We start from the raw sequence: 27,897 nt of genomic DNA, 5'->3' as shown, positions 1-27,897 counted from the left end.
GTCAATTGATGTGCCCTTGGTGAAACACCTTAGGGTGTGGTGACTGGACCAATTACATTTGAGAAATAATCTGAGGGTGAGCATGTTATCTTTCATTCAATGAGTGAGGTGCTTCCATCAGTAATGTTTCACAGTGTAGCCTAACATGGGACCTTGTGCTTCATGGGTTGAGTAAACTGTGCTTGATAGATGAGTGAATCTTAGCCTTATCACATTGGTTTTGGATTAGGTCCAGTGGCGATTTTAGCATGTAAATCTTGGTGGGGCAAACAAAAACAAAATAATGTGGGATGCAGCAAAGCCACTGCACAACACAAAACTAAACAATACATTCATTGCACTATAACGGTGACAAACAGCACCAACAAACTGTTAGGGCCTAAAGCTGTTCCATCACTGCTACACCTGGCTATCAGCGGAGCCTTGTCTGGCAGCAAAACAATTCATTCAGTCTCCTTCACTGGCTTTTATAAAAAACATAGCTGATATGGCTGACTTGCTTAAACAAATGTGGTTTTACTGACAATTGAGATGTACAAACTATGGCATAAGGGGATGACAAGCGGATAAGAGGCAATCCGTAATTTCAATTAAAATGTTAACGAACGAGCTAGGACGGACGTAGTCAATACAACTATTTGCTCAGCACTTTTTAAATGTATAGCGACAGAATTCAGAACATGGGCCGTTCTTAGTGATCTCCCTGTACACCAAGTCAGAACCGTGTGATAAATAAATGGAGCATATAAGCAGACAATGAAAGTTCTTATAATATTCGATGATTACATTTCTCTAAAACAGGTTATAGGCTACATGTGCACCACCAAGTCAGAACAGTAGGCAAAATTAAGAGGGGAAAATAGACTAAATTATTTGGGTGAGGCACATGGGCTACTAACACCTTACTACAAAACATACACTTAGTATTACTTTCTTAGCTACAGTATACATATCTCCCTGGCATATTTCATAATTTATGCAGCAGCATACAAGAGATTTTTGGACTCACCTTGTTGTGCTGTGCTCACTTGAACAGGAAGGTGGCGCAGCAGTCATTTGTGGGAAAATTTTGTCATCAAACTTTGTCAAAAAAGAATGGCATTGTCTGGATATATGGTGCTTTCAAGACAACTGAAAAAAAACAATGTGGAATCATGATGACATCGGTGATCTTCAGGTCGTGGCTCTAGAAAGACACCCAATTCTGAGTTGGATGACCGTTCAGAACGTATCTTCCCAGTCAGTTATATTTTCTATTTCAAACTTGCTGTGTAATGTTTATGTCCAATGGCTGATGAGCACCGATATATTATCTATAATTTCTCTTCATATGACAAGGATTAAAAGGGATTTGCCAGTAGATTGCCGACTTGATTCATGATAATGACTGCATGCTAAGATTTCGAAACTATGATGTTTAGATGATCAGTCCAGTCAAAGCTACATTAGATATAACGGGATTTGTTTGTGGCGCTGAATGATGGATCGCCACTGATTAGGTCACTTCTTCTCTGAGCCGGAGACAGACAATTATGTAAAGAAACTGCTGCATTACCCAGACATATCACTCTTGTAACATTTCCCACAGCCTGGTAAACCTGGAACATTGAGAGTGGAGATGATAATTTGCCATTGAGCAGACGCTTTATTCCAAAGCGACATACAGTCATGCGTGCACTGCATACATTTTTATATATGGATAGCCCTAGGAATCAAACCTACAATCCTGGCGTTGCAAGTGCCGTACAGTTTTACACACTAGCTCAGGTTTCTTGTACAGCCAGTGAAGCGATACACAGAAGCATGGAAAATGACGAAAGGTTTTCGCTTTCCAGGACCGCCCAAGGAAGGTGATATTGGTATCCTCTGAACAGACTCCACTCACATGGTCAGTGCTGTACACGGACCCTTTTTTGCAATGAGCACGTGTGCATCTACGTTGAAAAGTGTAGGTGCACAAAAATACATGTAGGAGCATAATGCAAAATAATTAAGGTAATAAAGCTAGAATCCTTCATTTTTCTAGGTGCACTGTGTTCCTAAATAAAAATTACAAGGCGCACAGCAAAATATTAGGTGCATAAGCAAGTCAAATTGATGCACTGTAGAGCAGTTAGATGGATGACGTAATAGTAACCCTTAAATGCAATGCCCTGCAGTAACCATACATAATGTAGTACAGAAAATGAACAAAGCGCACCGTTTTATCATCAAATAAACTACAAGACCAAAAGTCATGGGCCTTAATATGGAGTTGGCCCCGATTTGCTGCTATAACAGCCTCCACTCTTCTGGGAAGGCTTTCCACTACATGTAGGAACATGCTTTCATTCAGCCACAAAAGCATTAGTGAGGTCAGGCACTGACGTTGGGCGATTAGGCCTGGCTCGCAGTCGGCGTTAGATGGGGTTGAGGTCAGGGCTCTGTCTGTGCCTCACTTTGTATGGACCTCACTTTGTGCACGGGAGCACTGTCATGCTGAAATAGGAAAGGGCCTTTCCCAAACTGCTGCCACAAAGTTGGAAGCACATAATGTCATGGTATGCTGTAGTGTTAAGATTTCCCTTCATTGGTACTAAGAAGTCTAGCCTGAACCATGAAAAACAGCCCCAGACCATTATTCCTCCAAACTTTAGTTGGCACTATGCATTGCGGCAGGTAGCGTTCTCCTGGCATCCGCCAAACCCAGATTTGTCTGTCGGACTGCCAGATGGTAAAACGTGATTCATCACTCCAGAGAACGCATTTCCACTGAAGGTCACAACGAACAGTTCTTGTGCCGATGTTGCTTCCAGAGACAGTTTGGAACTCGGTAGTGAGTGTTGAAACAGAGGACAGATGATTTTACACTCTATGCGCTTCAGCACTCGGCAGTTCCGTTCTGTGAGCTTGTGTGGCCTACCACTTCACGGCTGAGCAGTTGTTGTGCCTAGGTGTTTTCACTTCACAATAACAGCACTTACAGTTGACTGTGGCAGCTCTAGACAGTTGACAAACTGACTTGGAAAGGTGGAATTCTATGACAGTGTCATGTTGAAAGTCACTGAGCTCTTCAGTAAGGCCATTCTACTGCCAATGTTTGTGTATGGAGATCACATGTCTGTGTGCTTGATTTTATACACCTGTCAGCAACGGGTGTGGCTGAAAATGCCGAATCCACTCATTTGAATGGGTGTCCACATACACATTTTTATGAAATAATACTCAAACTTTCCGAAGTAGACGGCAAAACAAGCCATTTATTGAAATAATGCAAAATAAATGAAAGTGAACACAATTCATTGCCTTCATTTTGAAGTACTGAGTACCAAAACAGTTCCAACTCCAATATACTGAACATGTACACTACAGTTCAAAAGTTTGGGGTCACTTGTCCATTAAAATAACATCAAATTTATCAGGAATACAGTGTAGACATTGTTAATGTTGTAAATTACTATTGTAGCTGGAAAGGGCACATTTTTAATGGAATATCTACATAGGCGTACAGAGGCCCATTATCAGCAAACATCACTCCCGTGTTCCAATGGCACGTTGTGTCATTTAAAAAAAGGCTAATTGATCACGAGAAAACTCCTTTGAAAACTGTTGTGTTAATTTAAAGAAGCATTAAAACTGCCTTTGTGGGTTTGATTACAGGCTCAAAATGGCTAGAAACAAAGAACTTTCTTCTGAAACTCATCAGTCTATTCTTGTTCTGAGAAATGAAGGCTATTTCATGCGAGAAATTGCCAAGAAACTGAAGATCGTGTACAATGCTGTGTACTACTCCCTTCACAGAACAGCACAAACGGGCTCTAACCAGAATAAAAAGAGTGGGAGGCCCCGGTGCACAACTGAGCAAGAGGACAAGTACATTAGTGTCTAGTTTGAGAAACAGACGCCTCAAAAGTCCTCAACTGGCAGCTTCATCAAATAGTACCTGCAAAACACCAGTCTCAACGTCAACAGCGAAGAGGCGATTCCGGGATGCTGGTCATCTAGGCAGAATTCCTCTGTCCAATGTCTGTGTTCTTTTGCCCATCTTAATCTTTTCTTTTTATTGGCCAGTCTGAGATATGGCTTTGTCTTTGCGAGGCCAGCATCCCGGAGTCGCCTCTTCACTGTTGACTGGTGTTTTCTGGGTACTATTTAATGAAGAGGCTAGGTGAGGCTTCTGTTTCTCAAACTAGACACTAATGTACTTGTCCTCTTGCTTAGTTGTGCACCGGGGCCTCCCACTCCTTTGTATTCTGGTTAGAACCAGTTTGTGCTGTTCTGTGAAGGGAGTAGTAAGAGATCTTCAGTTGCTTGGCAATTTCTCGCATGAAATAGCCTTCATTTCTCAGAACAAGAATAGACTGATGAGTTTCAGAAGAAAGTGATTTGTTTCTGGCCATTTTGAGCCTGTAATCGAACCCACAAATGCTGATGCTCCAGATACTCAACTAGTCTAATAGCCAGTTGTATTGCTTCTTTCATCAACACAACAGTTTTCAGCTGTGCTAACAATTGCAATTTTCTAATGATCAATTAGCCTTTTAAAATGATAAACTTGGATTAGCTAACACAACGTGCCATTGGAACACAGGAGTGATGGTTGCTGATAATGGGCCTCTGTACGCCTATGTAGATATTCCATAAAAAAGCTGCCGTTTCCAGCTACAATAGTAATTTACAACATTAACCATGTCTACACTGTATTTCTGATCAATTGTATGTTATTTTAATGTGCAAAAAGATAAGCTTTTCTTTCAAAAACCAGGACATTTCTAGGTGACCCGAAACTTTTGAACGGTAGTGTGTCATCATAACGTCGTAAAAATTTGATCATGAACTGGGTTTGACGCAGTCTCACAGTCAAGCCAAGAGAGAAGACTGAACAATGTAGTAAGTTAGCTTAACAGGCGCCCTCTGACAAACATCTAACAGTTATGAAATTATATACATTTTCTTACAGCATTTATACATATCTTTAAAAAAAGCAAGTACCACAAAATCAAACTGCCAATGAGAATGTTATGGACAACAAACTAAACAGAAGCAAAAACCACGTAATTCTGAATGATTTCATGATGCTGCCTGAATGCTATCACCACAGTAACACTGAAAAAGGGGATAAATATGGGGTTTCCCCGGGAAGGGGGCAGGGTCTGGAATGTACTAAACAAACTCTCCTGGTACCAAAGGGGTGAAGCAGGTTTGGACTGTACCATGCTTTCACAGCCCTTTTTTCAAGGAAATTTTTTTCTATAGACACTCAAAGCTCAGAATTATCAGACTAAAGACTGGTTACACACTGAAGCGCTGCATTCACACCCGTATGGCTTCCAGGCTCAGTGTTGTTCAGAAAGAAAGGACATTAAGAAGACATCTAAAAAGAGCTGGCGTCATTGTGCTGGTCTAAACAGACAGAAAGCATAACAATGAGAGAGAGCTGTACTGCTCGAAGAGACGGAACTGAACTGCTGCCATCTTGAAAAAGGCAATATGTTCCTAAACCTGTTGCTGGAGGCCGCAGTGACGGGTGGGTGGGAGGAGCCATGCAGATTCAGAGGACAACAAACACTGAACGCAATAGCGACCGCAATATCCATCCAAGGGCGTCTTGCCAGTCAATACTTTGACATTCAGAGATTCAGAGTGTCCAAAGACCTTCATTCCATCGGAAGTCTTTTTTTGTTTTGTTTTGTTGCAAGGACCATCTAATAGTTTGTTTCTTCCTTCTCTTTTAGACATGAGACACTTTCTGCGACTCGCGCGCCTGTTTGATGCTGTACAGCCATTTGATGACGCGGGCGTTTCGTTCCACGGCCGAGATTCCGTACGGCACGCGTTCGCTCACGTCTTCCTCCTCGTCCGTCATGTCCTCGTTGCTATGCCGTGATTGGTCACAGTCCGAGCTGATCATGCTAGCGCTGCGGAAGTTGAGGGAGATTATGTCGGAGTTGGCGCGGGCAAAGCTCTCCACACCCACGCTCTCCAGCTCCTCAGGGTCCAGCCCACAGTAGTTAAAGAAGCGTTCCACGTCGGCGCCTGCCCGCGCATACCGGTCGCTCAGGTCCGACTTGGAGCGGTGCAGAGAGGGCCGGCGGGCCAACGAGCTCCCCAACTCTAGCTCCAACTGCTCATCTGGGGTGGCAGAGGAGGGCGGCGGAGGCTCCCTCTCAGGCGACTGAGGGGCATTGTCGCAGAGGGGGGCCAGGACTTTGGTACTGGGCTTGGGGGGTAAGGGAGGTGCGGAGCTGCTGCTGCTGCTTCGGGCCGCCCTTAGAGGCTTACCGTTGCACAGCCTGCGGATGTCGGAGGAGCTGTGGGAGGCATGGAGGGGTGAGTGATTGCCCTCGCCCCGCTCCTCCAGCAGCCGGCGGCTGAGGTTCAGGTTCCCCCCCTGGGGGCTCTGTCGGCCAGGTGCAGGCGGAGGCACCTTGAGGGACTTGGCGACGGAACGGAGGCTGGTGGGCTCAGTGCAGTCTGTGGTGGGTGTGGGGGTGGAGCGGTGGGGGGCCAAGCTCCTGGCCCCAGGTTTTAGAGTAGCGCTCTTAGCGTGGCCCTCAGAGACCGAGCCGGAGCTGTTCAGGAGGTTCTTGAGGATCTCCAGGTTAAGGTTCTCCCGTTTGCTGGTGGTGGCGCACGTGTCCGACTTGGAGTTGTTATTGAATGTCTTGAGGGCCACCCCACCACAACCGCCACCATTCGCCCCTCTCTTGGCCACGGCGGGGCAGACAGGTGGCTTGGCCAGCAGCTGGGGCTTGACAGGCTCCTGCTTGGTGTTGATGACCTCCTGGCTCTTCACGTACTTGGACTTGTCCGCCTCCAACCGCTCCACGGCGCTCAGCCGCTTAGGGTTGGTTTCCACCTGGCGCCGGAAGTACTCGGGTCCCTTGTTGAGTATGCGCAGGGGGACAGTGGAGACAAAGGCTGCCCCAGGCCCGGTGGGTTTGCTATCTGCCAGCGACGGCAGGGTCTCGGTGGGCATGTCTGGATGGCTCGGGGTGGCCACCGTGGCTGACGTGGGGGGTGGCTCTGCTGCTGCTGCGCGTAGGGCAGCCTGCAGACACGCACATAAAGCCAGGCGAGCGGAGAATGGGAGCCGTCTCCACTGGCCTTCAGCAGCCAGGTCTCATCCCCACAGAGCATCAATCAGCCCTTACTGCTGCCCTGATCCTACTGCCCCACAGCTTGCCTGCCTTAGGGTGGGGGGGAGAGGGGAGTGAGAAGGCAGAGCAGTGGTCCGGATCAGTAGGCCCAGTGACTGAAGGATTGTGGGAAGGATCAGCCTCTTCTCCCCTCCTTTGTTCGCCCGACTGGAGGCAGCAGATCTGAAACACAGACGGACCAATTGCGTTAGGAGATCAGGTGACATCAGGTCATAACAACAACATGAAGAGCTGGGAGACATGCATGTACTTGTCTGTTGAGGGGAACACTATATAAAACACACACACAAAGGAATACATGCAGATGCAAACACACACACACACACACACACACACACACACACACACACACACACACACACACACACACACACACACACACACACACACACACACACACACACACACACACACACACACACAAATATGGTGTTAGTCAAAGGAAGAAAGACTGAGTAGAAAAGCGCACAGTACATTTTGCTCTAACATCAGAAGAGTTATGAAGGATAAGATGTCTGTCAGTGAGAGGAATCAGACTATTCCAACTCACTCTCTCTCCTCCTCTCCCTCAGACACACACACACACACACACGCGAGAAAGTGCTGACACTGCCACCAGTGGTGTGCTTTTTTTCACCACACACACTCACACACACACACACTCACATAGAGAGACAGAGGGCCAGAAAGAGAATGACAGAGGAGAGCGAGAGTGTAGAGTGAAATAGAGAGTGCAGTGAAGTATAGACTGAAGCACTCAGCCTTGACCAGAACCTCAGGGAACTTCACAGAAAAAATAATGAAGTGGAATTTTGGGCTGTCATAAATAAAAAATCATTACAGTGGCATCAGGGAGAGGGCTGTTTGTGTGCCCGCTGATAGACAGGGAAATTGCAGTGACAAACCAGTTTTATAGCCCCACCGTATTGTGTATGTGTGTCTGCTTTGATCTTGAGGCAGCACTGGGGGAGTCTGGGGGAGCGATGCGGAGCAGACACCTGTACTGCCTCAGTCAAACCAAAAACACATCCTGATGTCTGGCTTACTACAGATAAGAGTAGACTAATGAGTTCCTTTTAAAAGGGACAATTTGTAGTTTACTTTGTCATTTTCAAGTGGTGGCACTGCCTGGACAGAGTGTGTGATGGGGTCATGGATCAGGGCAAATCTAACCATTTTGTTGTGGGTTTTCCTTTGTTTCTGGATTGAACGGGGTTGTGGTACCTCAATTTGCTACTATGGAAATGTAATTATCAGAGGCAGCTTTGGATGCTACTGTTTTTAATTTGTGAATCCCCTCAAATCACTGAAATTAGGAGGGTTGTTACTGCAAAAAAATGTAATCACAATCTGCAAACATGTGACTTTCTCCACACCCACACTCCTCATCATATCAGAAATAATTGTTTTATATACACATGCCTGAATCCAATATCTCCAACTTTATCCCCCCGAATCACTAATTATACAAACGAGATGGGGTGGGAGGGGAGGGGACTATAATCCAGACTAGATTGAGATCCAAAGCCTCACTCCCAATCCCCCCTGTCGTACAGCATAGAAACACACTACTAGTGTATATCCTGACCCGTCACACACAAAAAGACCCGAGGCGAGCCTGCTTCCCTCTATTTAGTAATATAATCACATTAGGGGTCTGGGGACTCCCACAGCAATCTGCAAAGGAATATTTACATAATTCAATCGAGCAATGACAGACTCCCAGCTCCAGCCGAAACACAGCAGTGGCCGCGGGGTAATCGTGGGGACCCATTTCATCATCTAAAGACACTCCAGGAGAATAAACCAAACCATTGTAGTCCCTAGTGGTTAATACGGAGGGACAGTGTTTCCCCCTATTATAAATTAGGAGGGCTACCTTGCCCATTGACCCCATTTACATTTTTCTTCAATGGAATACATTTGTTTGGTTAGCCCCGGATGCAGATTCAGGGGCCTCTGCAACACGCCTACATGAAAATACATAGGGGAAACACTGCAGGGTCATCCACAGAAGGACGTCTGAATGAACAGAAACTCTCCCAGGCCCCATTTCCTCCATAGATCTGGTCACGGCTAGACCTTAGAGCTAAAGGACCCTGTAGATCGCCTATATTATAATGTAAACATGAGAGGATTATATGACTATGAATGTTATGGGAGACAGAGGACTGTGTAAAACAGCATGACAAAAGGAAACTCTCATTAGAAGTGGGTGGGTCAGTGGCAGGGCCCATACACATGAGGCCGCAGTATGCCACCTCACTGTCTGCAGTCACACACACACACACACACAGTAATTAAGGAGCAGGAGGGGTCAGAGCCAGTACTATACACAGTAATACCAGTAAATACCAGACTCTCCTCAAGCCAATACAAATTACTATAATCACCCCCTGGACTACTAAGCTACAGTCTTAACCCCCCCTCACAATACCCTTACCCACCCCTCTCAACAGGGCTATGCCAACCAACCAGCTGTGGGGGCCTTTTGTCCCGTCTGCCCTGCAACACTCGTTGTTTGGTGCAGGGTTGTTTGGTGGGGGGTTGTAGAGTGAGTTTGTAGTGTATGTATATGATGTCACCACAGAGTTCAGCAGTTTTTCACCTGACATTCAACCAGAGAATGGATGATATAATGTCTCCATGGATCTTATCAAGATTTTTTATTTCACCTTTATTTAACCAGGTAGGCCAGTTCAGAACCAGTTCTCAGTTACAACTGCGGCCTGCCTGGCCAAGATAAAGCAAAGCAGTGCGACACAAACAAGAGTTACACATGGAATAAACAAACAATAGACAAATGTGTATACAGTGTGCGCAAATGAAGGCAATAAATAGACAATAGTAGTGAAGTAATTACGATTTAGCAAATTAACACTGGAGTGATCAATGTGCAGATGATGCTGTGCAAGTAGAAATACTGGTGTGCAAAAGAGCAAAAAAGTTAATAAAAACAATATGGGGATGAGGTAGATCATTGGATGGGCTACTTACAGATGGGCTGTGTACAGCTGGAACGATCGGTGAGCTGCTTTAAGCTGATGCTTAAAGTTAGTGAGGGAGATAAGTCTCCAACTTCAGTGATTTTTGCAAATCGTTCTAGTCATTGGAAGCAGAGAACTGGAAGGAAAGGCGGTCAAAGGAGGTGTTGGCTTTGGAGAGGACCAGTGAAATATACCGTCTGGAGCACGTGCTATAGGTGGGTGTTGCTATGGTGACCAGTGAGCTAAGATAAGGCAGAGCTTTACCTAGCAAAGACTTCTAGATGACCTGGAGCCAGTGGGTTTGGTGACGAAAATGAAGCGAGGGCCAGCCAACGAGAGCATACAAGTCGCAGTGGTGGGTAGTATATGGGACTTTGGTGACAAAACGGATGGCACTGTGATAGACAGAATCCAATTTGCTAAGTAGAGGGATGGAGGCTATTTTGTAAATGACATCACCGAAGTCAAGGATCGGTAGGATAGTCAGTTTTAAGAGGGTATGTTTGGCAGCATACTTTCTTTATTTTCTATTGTGTTATTGACTGTACGCTTGTTTATTCCATGTGTAACTCTGTTGTTGTTTGTGTCGCATTGGTTTGCTTTATCTTGGCCAGGTCGCAGTTGTAAATGAGAACTTGTTCTCAACTAGCTTACCTGGTTAAATAAAGGTGAAATAACAAAAAAATTAATATTTAAAACATCACAACAATGCTTTGGATTGAAGATGCTTAATGTCTAGCCAGACACCTAGGTATTTTTAGTTGTCCACATATTCTAAGTCAGAACTGTCCAGAGTAGTGATGCTGGTGGGGTGGGTGGGAGCGGGCAGCAATTAGTTGAAGAGCATGCATTTAATTTGACTAGCATTTAAGAGCAGTTGGAATCCACGGAAGGAGAGTTGTATGAAGCTGAAGCTCGTTTGGAGGTTTGTTAACCTCTAGCGTTGAGCAATCCCGTATCCGGGAGCGTAATTATAGCCTCAAGCTCATTACCATAACGCAACGTTAACTATTCATGAAAATCGGAAATGAAATGAAAGAAATATATTCACTCACAAGCTTAGCCTTTTGTTAACAACACTTTCATCTCAGATTTTCAAAATATGCTTTTCAACCATAACTACACAAGCATTTGTGCAAGAGTATTGATAGCTAGCATATAGCATTAAGCCTAGCATTCAGCAGGCAACATTTTCACAAAAACAAGAAAAGCATTTAAATAAATAATTTACCTTTGAAGAACTTCGGATGTTTTCAATGAGGAGACTCAGATAGCAAATGTTCATTTTTTCCAAAAATATTATTTTTGAAGGAGAAATCGCTCCGTTTTGTTCATCACGTTTGGCTAAGAAAAAAATCTGAAAATGCAGTCTCTACAACGCCAAACGTTTTACCAAATTAACTCCATAATATCGACAGAAACATGGCAAACGTTGTTTAGAATCAAGCCTCAAGGTGTTTTTCACATATATATTCGATGATAAATCATTCATGGCAGCTGTGTTTCTCCTCGAAGCAAACGAAAAATACACGCAGCTGGAGATTACGCAATAATTGCAACGGAGGACACCAAGCGGCCACCTGGTAGATGTAGTCTCTTAAGGTCAATCTTCCAATGATTTGCCTACAAATACGTCACAATGCTGTCGACACCTTGGGGAAACGACAGAAACTAAGCTCATTCGTGACCCATACACAGCCATATAAGGAGATATTGGAACACAGCGCATTCAAAATCTGGGGCACTTCCTGTAGGAAATTTCATCTTGGTTTCGCCTGTAGCATTAGTTCTGTGGCACTCACAGACAATATCTTTGCAGTTTTGGAAACGTCCGAGTGTTTTCTTTTCAAAGCTGTCAATTATATGCATAGTCGAGCATCTTTTCATGACAAAATATCTTGTTTAAAACAGGAACGTTTTTTTATCCATAAATTAAAAGAGCGCCCCCTATATCCAAGAAGTTAACACAGTGTCCAAAGAAGGGCCAGATGTATACAGAATGGTGTCGTTTGCGTAGAGGAGAGATCAGAGAATCGCCAGCTGCAAGAGCGACATCGTTGATATGTACAGAGAAAGGGGTTTGCTCGAGAATTGAACCCTGAGCACCCTCATAGAGACTGCCAGAGGTCCGGACAACAGGCCCTCCGATTTGACACACTGAACTCTGTCTGAGAAGTAGTTGGTGAACCAGGCGAGGCAGTCATTAGAGAAACCAAAGCTGTCGAGTCTGCTGATAAGAATACGGTGATTGACAGAGTCGAGAGCCTTGGCCAGGTCGATGAAGACGGCTGCACAGTATTGTCTTTTATCGATGGCGGTTATGTTACCTTGAGTGTGGCTGAGGTGCATCCGTGACCAGCTCGGAAACCAGATTGCATAGCGGAGAAAGTACGGTGGGTTTCAAAATCTGTTTGCTCACTTGGCTTTCGAAGACTTAAAAAGACTTAAAAAGGCAGGGCAGGATGGATATAGGTCTGTAACAGTTTGGGTCTAGAGTGGCGCTCTTTGCAGCTCTTTTCAGAACATCAGCTGTCTGGATTTGGATGAAGGGGAAGAGGGGGGGGGTGCAGAGCCGTTGGCCGGGGTTGATCAACACAGGAGATGCATAGTGTCCTTTGACCAGAATGAGCACATCCATAACAGCGGCGTATGTTTGGAATGTTCGACCCAACAGAATCCTTCATTCTCATAACCGCATTAGCCTAACATTCCATTCTCTTCCTTAAAAATAAATTAAAGGCCGACAGAAAACCCCACATCAGCTAAGAGCTCAAATTCATTGCTGGGTCTGGGAGAGGCAGACAATCCTTTTGTTTTCCCACCCCCAGGCCCCAAACACATGATGGTCAGTGTGTTACATACTAGGCAGTAAGTAGGCACCCAGACATTTGGTGATGACTGCACTGACATGGCTAGGGGCCCATGTTCAGTTAAATAATGGTATTGTTGCGACAAATTGAGACAGAATAAGAACTACATACAGTATAGCTGAATGACCAATGCAGCATGTAGAGAGAGAAGTACTGCACATGCAAAATCAAAACTCATTACAAACTACAATGAAGTCCACAATGTTACTACTACTACTTAAACTGTGGTGATGTAAAGCATCTTCCTCAATCACTTTGTTGGATCTAAACTGATTGAGAGTGGATGAAGACCACAAATGTTTTGACAATAAAAAAATGACAGTCAGCTTTGAGCCGCACAACGGGGGTTGGATCAGCTTTGAGCCGCACAACGGGGGTTAGATCAGCTTGGAGCCGCACAACGGGGGTTAGATCAGCTTGGAGCCACACAACGGGGGTTGGATCAGCTTGGAGCCGCACAACGGGGGTTGGATCAGCTTGGAGCCGCACAACGGGGGTTAGATCAGCTTGGAGCCGCACAACGGGGGTTGGATCAGCTTGGAGCCGCACAACGGGGGTTGGATCAGCTTGGAGCTGCACAACGGGGGTTAGATCAGCTTTGAGCCGCACAACGGGGGTTGGATCAGCTTTGAGCCGCACAACGGGGGTTGGATCAGCTATGAGCCGCACAACGGGGGTTGGATCAGCTATGAGCCGCACAACGGGGGTTAGATCAGCTTTGAGCCGCACAACGGGGGTTAGATCAGCTTGGAGCCATCGCTAATTCTCAAGACTCAGATGTTTGCAAACCCCCAAATAACGACAGTCTGAGTGTTGAGTCATTCAACTGGCGGTTGACTTTAATAGGGTTTGCAAATCTACCATCTGCCAAGGTCTTGTACACAAATCTGCAACAGACAGGAGAAGATTCAGAGCCACAATATGTCAGGTTGTCATTGTAAACTCATGGTAAATTCACTATAATGAAAAGATACCCATAGCATGTCTCCTAATTTCCCCCAAATGGTTCCATGTGTTTACAGATTTACTCCATCCTTCCTTCCAGATATTGGTTGGAACTGAATATGTGCTTGCACCACATCTCCCTGGGGGGATGGAGCCCATTCCCTCATCTCTGTATGTGGTTCTCTGAACATGGTTAAAACCATCTCTATCTGCATGTTGTTACCACAACACAACACTCCCAGGTTTCTCCTCTCAGGGGGATTGAAGGGGGCTGCTCTTTGGGGATGATAGTTTGGGGATGGCTGCAGGCCCAGAGAGGTGCTTTTGGATAGAGGGATGGGCTCACCTCTTTTACATGAAGGAGTGTAGCAGAGTGGGTAAGATTTTAGGCCAGAAAGTCTTTGGTAGATTTTGGGGTAGCAGAGAATATAAAATAATACCTTTATTTCCCTAAAAACATTGTGCAACACACTGTAGGAACTACTTTAGAGTTACTATGTACAATGTGCATGCAGTCTATTGCGGTACAAAAGGGGACTGCGATCTAAAGCAATGTTATCTCATAAAGGCAAGGGAAAACATGTAATATCTACTGAAGGAAGAATATGGCAAGGACTCAGTGACAAATGTTTCAATTAATCTACTGTTGAAATAGTTTGTTTTCAATCCACATTCATTCACAACAATAGTTTTGTCCAATACAGTAATAATAAAATGTGAGTGCACTCATATCAGATCAGTTCCTCCCACGATGTACCAGTCAAATGTCCCTCTATTAAAATGAGGCGACAATGATGATTCTAGAAGCTGTAGATGAGACTATTAGATGGAAAAGTAGTTTGTAGAAAATGGCTGTAGATGGCGCTGTTGCCATAGAATCAGAATGCAGTGCACAGGGGAGCACAAAATCAATTCTCCATTCACAAATGTCAAAGGAAAAGACATTCCAATTCCCTTCTGGTTCATCACACTGATCATCTAAGCACTCGATTCTCCTTTAGTAGTAAACATATACTTTACAACTTTCTAAGTTTCTTTCTGCTTCAACGTTGGTCTGCACTCTCTCCAAAAGCAAGATGGGAAAAAGCTTGAGCTCAAAGTGACAGTAAAACATGTTCAGACTCTAGGGGTCGCCCACAAACTCCCAACACTGTCTTTATGTGAAAAACTCAAGAATTGCAGCGACAGTTATCAACTGCCAATACTTTCCAATGTCAATACAAGGCTTGGAAGATCTGTTACTCTGAGGAGATCTGGAGATATTGACGGCAGCCAGCGCTGTGTCTTCAGACCAAAGACACTACAATAGATCTGTTACAGAATAGGTCTGCTGTACCTGTACACTTCAGCTGTCCCGTTACATCTTGACCATCCCACCGTGTAAATAAACCTAACATTTTTCAGTCTGAAAACTGATTAGAATAAAATATTAATTTCACGCAACAGGAAAAGTATTTTGGGCTGAGTGTAAAGTCTATTGAATTTTATACTATTTGGAAGAACAGAGAGAAACTGTAAAAGCGTGTGTTGGTCCGAAACTGCCAGTTTTTCCATTAGAGCATATTTGCGCCGATACGACTGTACAAGCAGGCCTGTGTTACTTATTTTGGATGGTGAGAATCAATATTTATGGTACAAAGATGGTACCAAGATAATTGTGTTGTTTTAGGTTTAGAGTGTGTAGTGTTAGAGTGATTATCTTAATTTACCGAGGTTAGCTAGCCAGCTATTTGTCGTCCTTAACGTAGGAGACTCTGCTAGCTAGCCAACGCTAGCCAACGTCTTCTGAATAGAACTCAACAACCCGGTCGCATTCACAGGTAGTATCACATTTTCACTTCATTTCATTACAGTACAACGGTTTGATTTGTTTGATCGTAGCTAGCTACATAGCTAACTACATAGCCGTCTTTGTATCAAAGATAATTGTGTAGTCTAGAGCGATTTTCTAGGTTCGCTAGCCAGCTATTGTCGTTCTTTTAACGCAACGTAACGTAAACAACACTGCTAGCTAGCCAGCTAGCCCCCGAATAGCAACACTGCAGAAACTATTACACTCAACGGAACGACTTGATTAGTGTAGTGTCAACAACGCACCCACTGCCAGCTGGCCTACTTCAGCAGTACTGTATCATTTTAATCATTTTAGTCAATAAGATTCTTGCTACGTAGCTTAACTTTCTGAACATTCGAGACGTGTAGTCCACTTGTCATTCCAATTTCCTTTGCATTAGCGTAGCCTCTTCTGTAGCCTGTCAACTATGTGTCTGTTTATCCCTGTTCTCTCCTCTCTGCACAGACCATACAAACGCTCCACACCGCGTGGCCGCGGCCACCCTACTCTGGTGGTCCCAGCGAGCACGACCCACGTGGAGTTCCAGGTCTCCGGTAGCCTCTGGAACTGCCAATCTGCGGTCAACAAGGCAGAGTTCATCTCAGCCTATGCCTCCCTCCAGTCCCTCGACTTCTTGGCACTGACGGAAACATGGATCACCACAGACAACACTGCTACTCCTACTGCTCTCTCTTCGTCCGCCCACGTGTTCTCGCACACCCCGAGAGCTTCTGGTCAGCGGGGTGGTGGCACCGGGATCCTCATCTCTCCCAAGTGGTCATTCTCTCTTTCTCCCCTTACCCATCTGTCTATCGCCTCCTTTGAATTCCATGCCGTCACAGTTACTAGCCCTTTCAAGCTTAACATCCTTATCATTTATCGCCCTCCAGGTTCCCTCGGAGAGTTCATCAATGAGCTTGATGCCTTGATAAGCTCCTTTCCTGAGGACGGCTCACCTCTCACAGTTCTGGGCGACTTTAACCTCCCCACGTCTACCTTTGACTCTTTCCTCTCTGCCTCCTTCTTTCCACTCCTCTCCTCTTTTGACCTCACCCTCTCACCTTCCCCCCTACTCACAAGGCAGGCAATACGCTCAACCTCATCTTTACTAGATGCTGTTCTTCCACTAACCTCATTGCAACTCCCCTCCAAGTCTCCGACCACTACCTTGTATCCTTTTCCCTCTCGCTCTCATCCAACACCTCCCACACTGCCCCTACTCGGATGGTATCGCGCCGTCCCAACCTTCGCTCTCTCTCCTCTTCCATCCTATCATCTCTTCCCTCCGCTCAAACCTTCTCCCACCTATCTGCTGATTCTGCCTCCTCAACCCTCCTCTCGTCCCTCTCTGCATCCCTTGACTCTCTATGTCCCCTAGCCTCCAGGCCGGCTCGGTCCTCCCCCTCCCGCTCCGTGGCTCGATGACTCATTGCGAGCTCACAGAACAGGGCTCCGGGCAGCCGAGCGGAAATGGAGGAAAACTCGCCTCCCTGCGGACCTGGCATCCTTTCACTCCCTCCTCTCTACATTTTCCTCCTCTGTCTCTGCTGCTAAAGCCACTTTCTACCATGCTAAATTCCAAGCATCTGCCTCTAACCCTAGGAAGCTCTTTGCCACCTTCTCCTCCCTCCTGAATCCTCCTCCCCCTCCCCCCCCCCTCCTCCCTCTCTGCAGATGACTTCGTCAACCATTTTGAAAAGAAGGTCAACGACATCCGATCCTCGTTTGCTAAGTCAAACGACACCGCTGGTTCTGCTCACACTGCCCTACCCTGTGCTCTGACCTCTTTCTCCCCTCTCTCTCCAGATGAAATCTCGCGTCTTGTGACGGCCGGCCGCCCAACAACCTGCCCGCTTGACCCTATCCCCTCCTCTCTTCTCCAGACCATTTCCGGAGACCTTCTCCCTTACCTCACCTCGCTCATCAACTCATCCCTGACCGCTGGCTACGTCCCTTCCGTCTTCAAGAGAGCGAGTTGCACCCCTTCTGAAAAAACCTACACTCGATCCCTCCGATGTCAACAATTACAGACCAGTATCCCTTCTTTCTTTTCTCTCCAAAACTCTTGAACGTGCCGTCCTTGGCCAGCTCTCCCGCTATCTCTCTCTGAATGACCTTCTTGATCCAAATCAGTCAGGTTTCAAGACTAGTCATTCAACTGAGACTGCTCTCCTCTGTATCACGGAGGCGCTCCGCACTGCTAAAGCTAACTCTCTCTCCTCTGCTCTCATCCTTCTAGATCTATCGGCTGCCTTCGATACTGTGAACCATCAGATCCTCCTCTCCACCCTCTCCGAGTTGGGCATCTCCGGCGCGGCCCACGCTTGGATTGCGTCCTACCTGACAGGTCGCTCCTACCAGGTGGCGTGGCGAGAATCTGTCTCCTCACCACGCGCTCTCACCACTGGTGTCCCCCAGGGCTCTGTTCTTGGCCCTCTCCTATTCTCGCTATACACCAAGTCACTTGGCTCTGTCATAACCTCACATGGTCTCTCTTATCATTGCTATGCAGATGACACACAATTAATCTTCTCCTTTCCCCCTTCTGATGACCAGGTGGCGAATCGCATCTCTGCATGTCTGGCAGACATATCAGTGTGGATGACGGATCACCACCTCAAGCTGAACCTCGGCAAGACGGAGCTGCTCTTCCTCCCAGGGAAGGACTGCCCGTTCCATGATCTCGCCATCACGGTTGACAACTCCATTGTGTCCTCCTCCCAGAGCGCCAAGAACCTTGGCGTGATCCTGGACAACACCCTGTCGTTCTCAACCAACATCAAGGCGGTGGCCCGTTCCTGTAGGTTCATGCTCTACAACATCCGGAGAGTACGACCCTGCCTCACACAGGAAGCGGCGCAGGTCCTAATCCAGGCACTTGTCATCTCCCGTCTGGATTACTGCAACTCGCTGTTGGCTGGGCTCCCTGCCTGTGCCATTAAACCCTTCAACTCATCCAGAACGCCGCAGCCCGTCTGGTGTTCAACCTTCCCAAGTTCTCTCACGTCACCCCGCTCCTCCGTTCTCTCCACTGGCTTCCAGTTGAAGCTCGCATCCGCTACAAGACCATGGTGCTTGCCTACGGAGCTGTGAGGGGAACGGCACCTCAGTACCTCCAGGCTCTGATCAGGCCCTACACCCAAACAAGGGCACTGCGTTCATCCACCTCTGGCCTGCTCGCCTCCCTACCACTGAGGAAGTACAGCTCCCGCTCAGCCCAGTCAAAACTGTTCGCTGCCCTGGCCCCCCAATGGTGGAACAAACTCCCTCACGACGCCAGGACAGCGGAGTCAATCACCACCTTCCGGAGAAACCTGAAACCCCACCTCTTTAAGGAATACCTAGGATAGGATAAGTAATCCCTCTCACCCCCCCCCTTAAGATTTAGATGCACTATTGTAAAGTGACTGTTCCACTGGATGTCATAAGGTGAATGCACCAATTTGTAAGTCGCTCTGGATAAGAGCGTCTGCTAAATGACTTAAATGTAAATGTAAATGTAATTCAGGAATTAGTCAGTGAAGTCTGTGTTAATCTGTGATCCCAGGCAAACGGATGCAAAGGGCATCAGGACAGACAGGCAGGGTTTCCTATAGAGATAGAAACACACACACACACCATAGTCTCTATTAGTACAAGAAAAACACACACACACACTCAGACCCATTTTAAACTTAGTCTCATGTGGTGCTCAGGCTTGGTCCCACAAACAAAGGCTTTATATAGCATGCATAGTCTTCATTTCAACTCCACAGATGTTTAACAACCTGATCCAACTGATGATCAAGTCCTTGCCTAGATGTGTTAGTGGTGAGCTACAACCATAGATGCTACTGTGTGAGAGAGATTGTCACTATTCTTTAGGAGAGAATAGTGACAATCTTTTCTCACTCACTCACACACACAAACCTCCCATCCCCTCCACACACTTACACATTCACAGTGGGTGGACACACACACTCCGTAAATGTGATCCCACCATCAGCAGGCCTAACGGCTGCCGACAAATATTGCTAATGGGATTGGAGAGGGAGGCTGTTTTGGGACAGTTTGTTCAACACAGACACTTCTTTACAATGCTGGTGCCTGCCAGCACATCACCTTATCCAGCTCTATTCACACAAGCAGTTATGTTTATTTACTAGAAGAACTGGGGGGGTACAGGGCATTTGGAAAGTATTCAGACCCCTTGACTTTTTCCACTTTGTTACGTTACAGCCTTAATCTAAAATCTGTTAAATTGTCTCCCCCCCATCAATCTACACACAATACCCATAATGGCAAAGCAAAAACAAGTTTTAGAAACTTTAGCAAATGTTTTTTTCTTAAGTTGTTGAAATATCACATTTACATAAGTATTCAGACCCTTCACTCATTACCTTGTTGAAGCACCTTTGGCAGCAATTACAGTCTTGAGTCCTCTTGGGTATGATGCTACAAGCTTGGCGTACCTGTATTTTGGGAGTTTCTCCCATTATTCTCTGCATATCCTCTCAAGCACTGTCAGGTTGGATGGGGAGCGTCGCTGCACAGCTATTTTCAGGTCTCTCCAGAGATGTTCGATTGGGCTCTGCCTGGGCCACTCAAGGACATTTAGAGACTTGTCCGGAAGCCATTCCTGGTTGTCCTTCTGGAAGGTTCTCCCATCTCCACAGAGGAACTCTGGAGCTCTGTCAGAGTGACCACCGGGTTCTTGGTCACCTCCCTGACCAAGGCCCTTCTCCCACGATTGCTCAGTTTGGTCGAGCAGACAGCTCTAGCAAGAGTCTTGGGAGTTCCAAACTTCTTCCATCTAAGGATCATGGAGGCCACTATGTTCTTGGGGACCTTCAATGCTGCAGAATGTTTTTTGTACTTTTGCCCAGATCTGTGCTTGACACAATCCTGTCTCGGAGCTCTACGGAAAATTACTTTGACCGCATGGCCTGGTTTTTGCTCTGACATGTTCTGTCAACTGTGGGACCTTGTGTGCCTTTCCAAATCCCGTCCAATCAATTTAATTTACCACAGGTCGACTCCAATCAAGTTGTAGAAACATCAAGGATGATCAATGGAAACAGGATGCACCTGAGCTCAATTTCAAGTCTCATAACAAAGGGTCTGAATACTTATGTAAATAAGGTATTTCTGTTTTATTTTTGCAAAAATGTCTACAATGCTTTGTCATTATGGGGTATTGTGTGTAGATTGAGAATTTTTATTTATTTAATACATTTTAGAATAAAGATGTAATGTAACAAAATGTGGAACAAGCGCTCCACTATAGCAATCTCCCAAATCAACCATGACTAACCTGTAACAATGAGGCAGATTCAGTTCCTTATATCCAGAAATATGGCTCTGAACTAAATTACTGCAATGAAGCCGGTTAGTTATTACAATAATAAAAAAATAATACTGGATATGCTACTTATTCATAACTTATTTACTTTAGTTTCACATGGAAGTCTTTTGAGAGAATACAATTAAATTAACAGACGTGGCATCGGCTATTTTGTTCACAAATAAGCCTAATAAGAAAAACTTTTTCAAATTGGCTGCAAATGAAGTAGGCTAAAGTTTTTTAAAATCTGTTCTCTCAATTTGTAAGAGTACGGGGGCATAGCCTCATAATATCGGTTCTTCTTCCCTCATAAAAAACAGCAGATTATCTCATACACTGCGGAGAGCACAGCCTCCACACGATGAGCCTCAGCATCCCACGATGCAGCAGTGTAGGCAGGGATATTTATAAACAGGGTTCCTGGCAGACCACGCACACACGTGCGCCTGCTTGAGTCGCTAACCCGCCTGACTTCGCCTCTCTCCCCCTCCTGTGCGTTTCAGTGGTGTTAATTATGGTCACGCCACAGAGAACAGGGGGAAAACAGGAGAGTAGTCCTCCCATCTTCTTCCTGGCACCACCTCCACAAAAACAGCTCCTCAGCCTCCGTCCTTTAAAAGTAGGACAGTTGGAGTCATAGGAGAAATAAAGAGGCTGAATAACATCCTTTGATGTAGGAAAGCAGTTTCAGGATCTGTTTCCCAAACATTGCATAAAGACCATGACCAATGGCCTCCCAAGTCGAGCAGTGGTCTAAGACACTGCATCGCAGTGTTAGCTGTGCCACTAGAGATTCTGGGTTCGAGTCCAGGCTCTGTCGCAGCCGGGAGACCCATGGGGCAGGGCACAACTGGCCCAGCGTCGTCCGGGTTAGAGGAGGGTTTGGCCGGCAGGGATGTCCTCATCCCGTTGCGCATTAGCGTCTCCTGTGGCAGACAGGGCGCAATGCATGCTGACAAGGTCACCAGGTGTACGGTGTTTTCTCCGACATATTGGTGCGGCTGGCTTCTGGGTTAAGTGAGCATTGTGTCAAGAATCAGTGCGGCTTGGTTAGATTGTGTTTCGAAGGACACATGAAGCTCGACCTTAGCCTCTCCCGAGTCCGTACGGGAGTTGGAGCGATGAGGCAAGACCAAAACTAACAAAAGACCATGACCATTAGAGGGCATAATGAAACTGGCACCAGGACTCAGCCTCAGTGCACGCAGTCTGTTATGCTAGAGCTGAATTCTTAACGACTTTGACCCTCTGCTCTTTAGCTACACATAACATGGGCTGCCATTCAGGTAGTTACACCAACCAGCCTCTCTGCCCACTGTGATCACTTAATCTAGGCCAAAATGACTGTTCAGCACACTGACTCCACTAAAGGTTACTGTTACTATGACTGTTTAGTACGGAGTAAAGCTTCTGGTCCACCCAGCACCTAATCTTGACAGTACTGGTTCAAAACCACAATTAGTTGAGTCAGGTGTTTAGGGTTCTGGGCTGGAACAAAGGATGTTGCACTACATTTACATTTACATTTAAGTCATTTAGCAGACATGCAACATATGGCCAGAATCATTGGCTTCCTCTGTTCCCTGTTCTAAACGCTGCAGGTAGAAGATAGGTTAGGATTTGAGAAGGTGGGCCTACTAACACAGAACTGACTTAGATCCGTAGCATCCTACCCTGTTCTTAACAGCTTGCCTTCTCATAGTTGTGATACATTATCTATCTCTGCTAAGAACAGGATGGATGTATCACAACTGACTATCGTTTGTTTACTAACACCAGCAGAAGCAGGAGCGAGGTGGGAGTGTTTGAGAGTCCCTGCTTCTTGGCACAGTGGGGGATCAGTATATTGCTCTATCAGCTATACCAGCTTACAGTACTGATACTAGCTTACAGTACATATAGACCGGGAAGCTGTCCCAGCCATAGATAGAAAACTGTCTCAGCTGAAAGCAGATGCATCTCAAATGCAAGATAATTCGGCTGGCTAAAAGGAGAACATAAGTTCCAATCGGCCTCGGTGTCTAACAGTGGAAAATCATCACCACCAGTGAGTGATGAACTTAGTCCACTTGTGTTTTCCTCTGTCCTGACATTATCTTGAACACATTGGAATAACATTTGGGTCTGTCTTTCTTTTTCTGCAGAAGACTGCTGCTACCTTGTTGCCTGTTAGCTTAGCTGCTCGTTGGCCTTGGTGCTAGAGTGGAAAAACACTGTTGCACTGAAGTAATGAAAACATTTGGGATGATGCTCCTCTGTTCAGCAGTGCTAGGCCTAGATAGTTACAGTACTTCAGGGATTGGCAGGATAGGGTGTGTACTGGGAGAAAGGAATGAGGTCTGTTCAGGATCTCTGAAGAAATGTAAATCACAACTACTTTGAAGGTGTTTAGACGAAGAGATATGGTTTAAGAGCTGATGGACAACTTTATCCCTGGATCCTGTATTTTTAGTTATGGAGACAGGTGGAGTAAGTTAGTGGTTGGATTTGGGAGATTTGTTCCTTTTAATGGTTTTGATCAAAAGGGGAGAATGTCATGTTTCAGAGGTGAACATTTTAGTTTGAATATGCACCAAATCTCCAGTCATTAACATTGTTTTGAATACAACAATACCAGGCTGCAGAATATAATCAAGGCTACTGAACCTGCTGTCAAGGAATGCTTTCTTTGCATGTCATCTATAATAGATTGTTTTGTAATTCTACTGCACTGAATAAGCTCGAAAGCCATTAGTTCCTTTCCTATCCTAGGCTTGGACGCTTCAAAGCTAAGCTTTTCTAAGTGAAGTTGCTTATATTCCTATTAGCTTGGCTACTCGCTGCAGCAGTGTCTGATCTCTCTGTCAGACAGACTGGCAGCATCAGAATAGAGTCCTCCACACAACAGACAGGGGAGTGTTTAGACTGCAGAGAAAGGGGAAAGTGCTGTGTGTGTAGTGCTGAGTAAGGCCTACTCCCGTTGGAGGAACTAAACTCCCATCATCATTCAGCTGGAAACGTCCATCTGACTTTGAGACTCTTTTTACTTAGTAAGTGAAAAAAATCAAGGTAGGCTTGGTCTGCTGTACTACAGTATTCAATAGTAAACATCACACCGTCATGCATGAACATGAAATTCATGCAGCCTTGATCAGAATCTTGTGACAAACATATAATCATTCTTTCTCTATAATCACAAAATATTCTCATTTGTTTTCACAAATCTGGAGCAGAGAGGAGTAGCTCTGTTTGCTGCCCGTTTCAGTGCAAAAACCGGCCCAAACATGAGACACACACACACACACACACACACACACACACACACACACACACACACACACACACACACACACACACACACAGAGTCTTGGAGAAGGGGCTAGCTAAGCTGAATAAATACACACAAGCCATCAAAATAAGACAGCTCTGGCATGGAAACAGTGGTCTTATTGAACCAAACCTTGATACATGATGTGGCGTATCCTCTAACATGAGACCGCAGTCACATGTCTAAGGACATTTAAAGAGGAACAACATGCTAAACAAAATATTAGGTTTAGTTCAGTCAACAATGAAATGGTGGCAGGTAAAAACAAATGGTTCAATCCAGAAACAATTACTGAAATGTTGCCAAGTCATTACATCATTTATAATACGAAAATAAACAACCAAGATAAAGCCTCAATGAATTTCCATTACACAGCCTCAGCCACTTTTGAAGTGCTGCAGCAGTATTAAGCAATACTCCCCATCCCACACACACAAACACACCACAGTATTTAAAACATAGCACCACCCTCTGAAAAGCTCTTAGGGTTTGAATCTACAAGCTTCCAGTGCTGAAATATACACACAAACAGCCACTTGACACACGGCCTGGAAACAGGCTCCCACTCAGACATGATAGCACACACTTGAATTTAAACAGCCATACCATTTACATTTGAGTAATGTACAAGAACAATTAGGGTTAAGTTCCGTGCTCAAGGGCATCAACAGCCAGTCAGCTCAGGGATTTGAACCAGCAACCTTGTGGTTAGTGGCCCAACACACGTAACCACTAGGCTATCTGCCTAACTCAGGGTTGTGGCCCAGTATCTAGTTACCGACCACCACACACTCACACTTACCACCGCTGCTTGCTGCTGAATACTTTATGCTGACCTTTAAAACAAAGTCACCCCCTTCACCTCCCTCTTCCTCCCCTTTCCTGCCCACGGTTTCCCTGCAGGCATCAAGATGGACCGCGTGCAACAGCAGCGAGGACCCGCAGTGTCAGGATTAGAGCACTGGGGGGGGGGGGGGGGGTCCACCTGTCAGACTGTGACATTGGCTGGCCACTGACACCTGCAACACCAGGCAGACCCATGACGCTGAGATCTAAAAGACTACAGGCTGCAGCACAGCCCCCCTCTCACCCCTGGCTTTCTCCTCTTCTCCTCATTTAGTTCCAGGTCTTCAGTGGACCGTTCGATAGTCTGGTGGGGTGAGGGGGGGTGCAGCACCAGTACTATACATTTATAGATGGAATCCTCAGGAGACGATGTGAAGCAGCCATTCTTAATAACGCTGTCGAGAGGACAGACACAATGAAGTCGATCCAGCCCCGTGGACAGGGAGCCTGTGTGTTTAGACTAGCCAGCCCAGACATAATGGCGACGGATACGGTGTCTGCCTGCCATGACCTCATGAAGCAGTGAATGCTAGTGTAACAGCACTCCTAAGTGTGTGTGTATGGAAATGAGATCGTGAAAGATACGGAATGTAGGCTATTTGTCTACGTAAAATATTTGTTCTCCTTTTAAGATTTTAATTTTGCAGTGACCGAAATGAAAAGGTCTGAGTCATTGCACTGGTTCAAGTATGCCCACAACATCTGTCTTAGACTCTCCCTAATCGTAACCATAGCTGGTTCATTATTAGCATAAAGTACTGGGTAACCTTCTTTGCAACAAAGGACCTACAGGACCACAGGAAAAGAACCATGTGTATTAAGATCCAATACAGCCACCTCTTTGTGAGGTAGGCCTAAATTACTGCCCTCAACTGGGGGCCCTTGCAGGCCAATTATCTTCTCATATAAAACATGTGTTTAGTCTGATCAATCAAATGCATGATGATTAATCCATCATCTAAACCAGCGCAGACACTACGCAATAAAATAGGACAATGATGCCCTGTTTGTATTCCACTAGCTAGTATTACCCCTGTCTGCTTTTATTTCTAAGGACACTAAAGGATAGAGGGATGTCTCCTGTGTCTTGTCTTCAAACAAACTGGTATCTAGAAGTTGACAGGGTATGAGAAAATAACACTTCACTTCAGCAAACTACATTTGGATACATAATTCAACAACAGGCTATGGAGTAAAATAAATAAGTTGACTGTATGATTGTCAATTTCATGCACTTTCTTGCAATGTTGGAGGAATTGCTATTTTACCTTAAACCAGGGATTTTCTGTGTAAGTTGAACAGGGCCATGAGACACTGACATACTTGGAAAAGGACTTGAGGCGTAGCCATAGATACTATTGGACGGTAGACTAGTCAAAGGGGAAAGATAGACCTGTGTAGGGCCGAGACCAATTGCAAAATAATCTCTACTAGCCTTTATCAAAATGAAAACGTTCAACACTGTCAAACTATGTGCCACATCTTACTAGGAAAAACTAAACATCCCTAACAGGTTGTTTTCCTAACACTTTGCCTGATACAAGAAACAAGCAAATTAGCATACAAACTTACTGCTTAAGCAGATCTTCCGAGCAGCTCAAAAGTTGAAGTACTTTCCAGAGCTGCGGTATCAGGAAAAAGAGAATCACAGTACAGAATGGGAGCATTTTACAACCCTAACAGTATAACCACACGTAGGAAAATAACTGAGTAGGACATGAGCTAACCTGCTTTCAGACCCCATTAGCCTAATACAGTGTGATCTACCTGGGGCCTTAATCACAGCTCTACATCCTGCCTAATGAAAATGCTAGTACTGCTAGCCAAACCATGTGGCAAGACCCTTACGGCAAGACTAAGACTCTTGTAACCACACCTTGAAGCTGGATTCCCTAATGGTGAAACTGACCGTTTGCGATATTACAACAAAGAAGTTACTGCAAACAAACAGTTTCTTTAAAATGTATAAAGCCCTTTTTACATCAGCAGATGTCACAAAGTGCTTATACAGAAACTCAGCCTAAAACCATGCAGAAGCACAGTGGCTAGGAAAAGCTCCCTAGAAAGGCAGGAACCTAGGAAGAAACCTAGAGGAACAAGTTCTGAGGGGAGGCCTGTCCTCTTCTGGCTTTGCCCAGTGGAGATAAGAATACATGGCCATTAAGGCCAGATCGTTCTTCAAGATCATCATTGCACGCATGATAAAACAGGAGAATATGTACTGCATTTTTAAAAAACTTGACGCTCCCCAGAGCTCCCAGTCTTTTTCTATGCTTTGTCAACAAAGCAAAAACAATGGGTGACAGTGGCGATGTTTCCACCTACTGCGGATTCCATCATTAACCAAGTCAACACAGAAAAGCAAAAGTAACTTACTCTGTATTTTCAGTATGGAAAGTATAAGATCACTTGGACATTCTGCAAATGTGCACAGGAGAGAAATAATCTCAGTGCTTTCCTCAACACAGATTAGGCCAATGGCTCTCAGGGTAATGATCTCTCCAAAGTGGCATGATGAAGGGTTAACAACATTAAAGGCCAAAGCTTGACCCTGTCCACAGGTAAAGTCTGAGGAACACAACCTAATTCGCTAACACCTAGACTAGAGAACACTCAGACCAGATAATATATTTCAGAAATAATAAA

The 27,897-nt window shown here is 45.4% G+C and overlaps 1 protein-coding gene across 2 annotated transcripts in view; it reads right to left on the bottom strand.

Moving 5' to 3' along the window:
* Positions 1 to 5,708: 5,708 nt before the first annotated feature.
* Positions 5,709 to 27,897, bottom strand: part of LOC124040962 (protein FAM110B-like) — a 47,144-nt gene continuing 24,955 nt past the window's right edge. The window contains exons 1-2 of one of the 2 annotated variants that reach the window (XM_046358099.1): positions 26,824 to 26,946; positions 5,709 to 7,301 (exon numbers count right to left, since the gene is read on the bottom strand). In XM_046358099.1, the coding sequence (XP_046214055.1) occupies positions 5,711 to 6,958 (1,248 nt within the window). In that variant the 5' untranslated portion in view covers positions 6,959 to 7,301; positions 26,824 to 26,946 and the 3' untranslated portion in view covers positions 5,709 to 5,710. Of the gene's footprint in view, positions 7,302 to 26,823; positions 26,947 to 27,897 lie in introns of those variants that run through there. The other variant, XM_046358098.1, reaches the window with a different exon arrangement.

This window comes from Oncorhynchus gorbuscha, linkage group LG08 (genome assembly GCF_021184085.1).
Source record: "Oncorhynchus gorbuscha isolate QuinsamMale2020 ecotype Even-year linkage group LG08, OgorEven_v1.0, whole genome shotgun sequence".
Classification (NCBI taxonomy): Eukaryota; Metazoa; Chordata; class Actinopteri; order Salmoniformes; family Salmonidae; genus Oncorhynchus; species Oncorhynchus gorbuscha.
The sequence above is the reverse complement of the archived record's forward strand: the minus strand, read 5'-3'. Positions and strand labels throughout refer to the sequence as shown.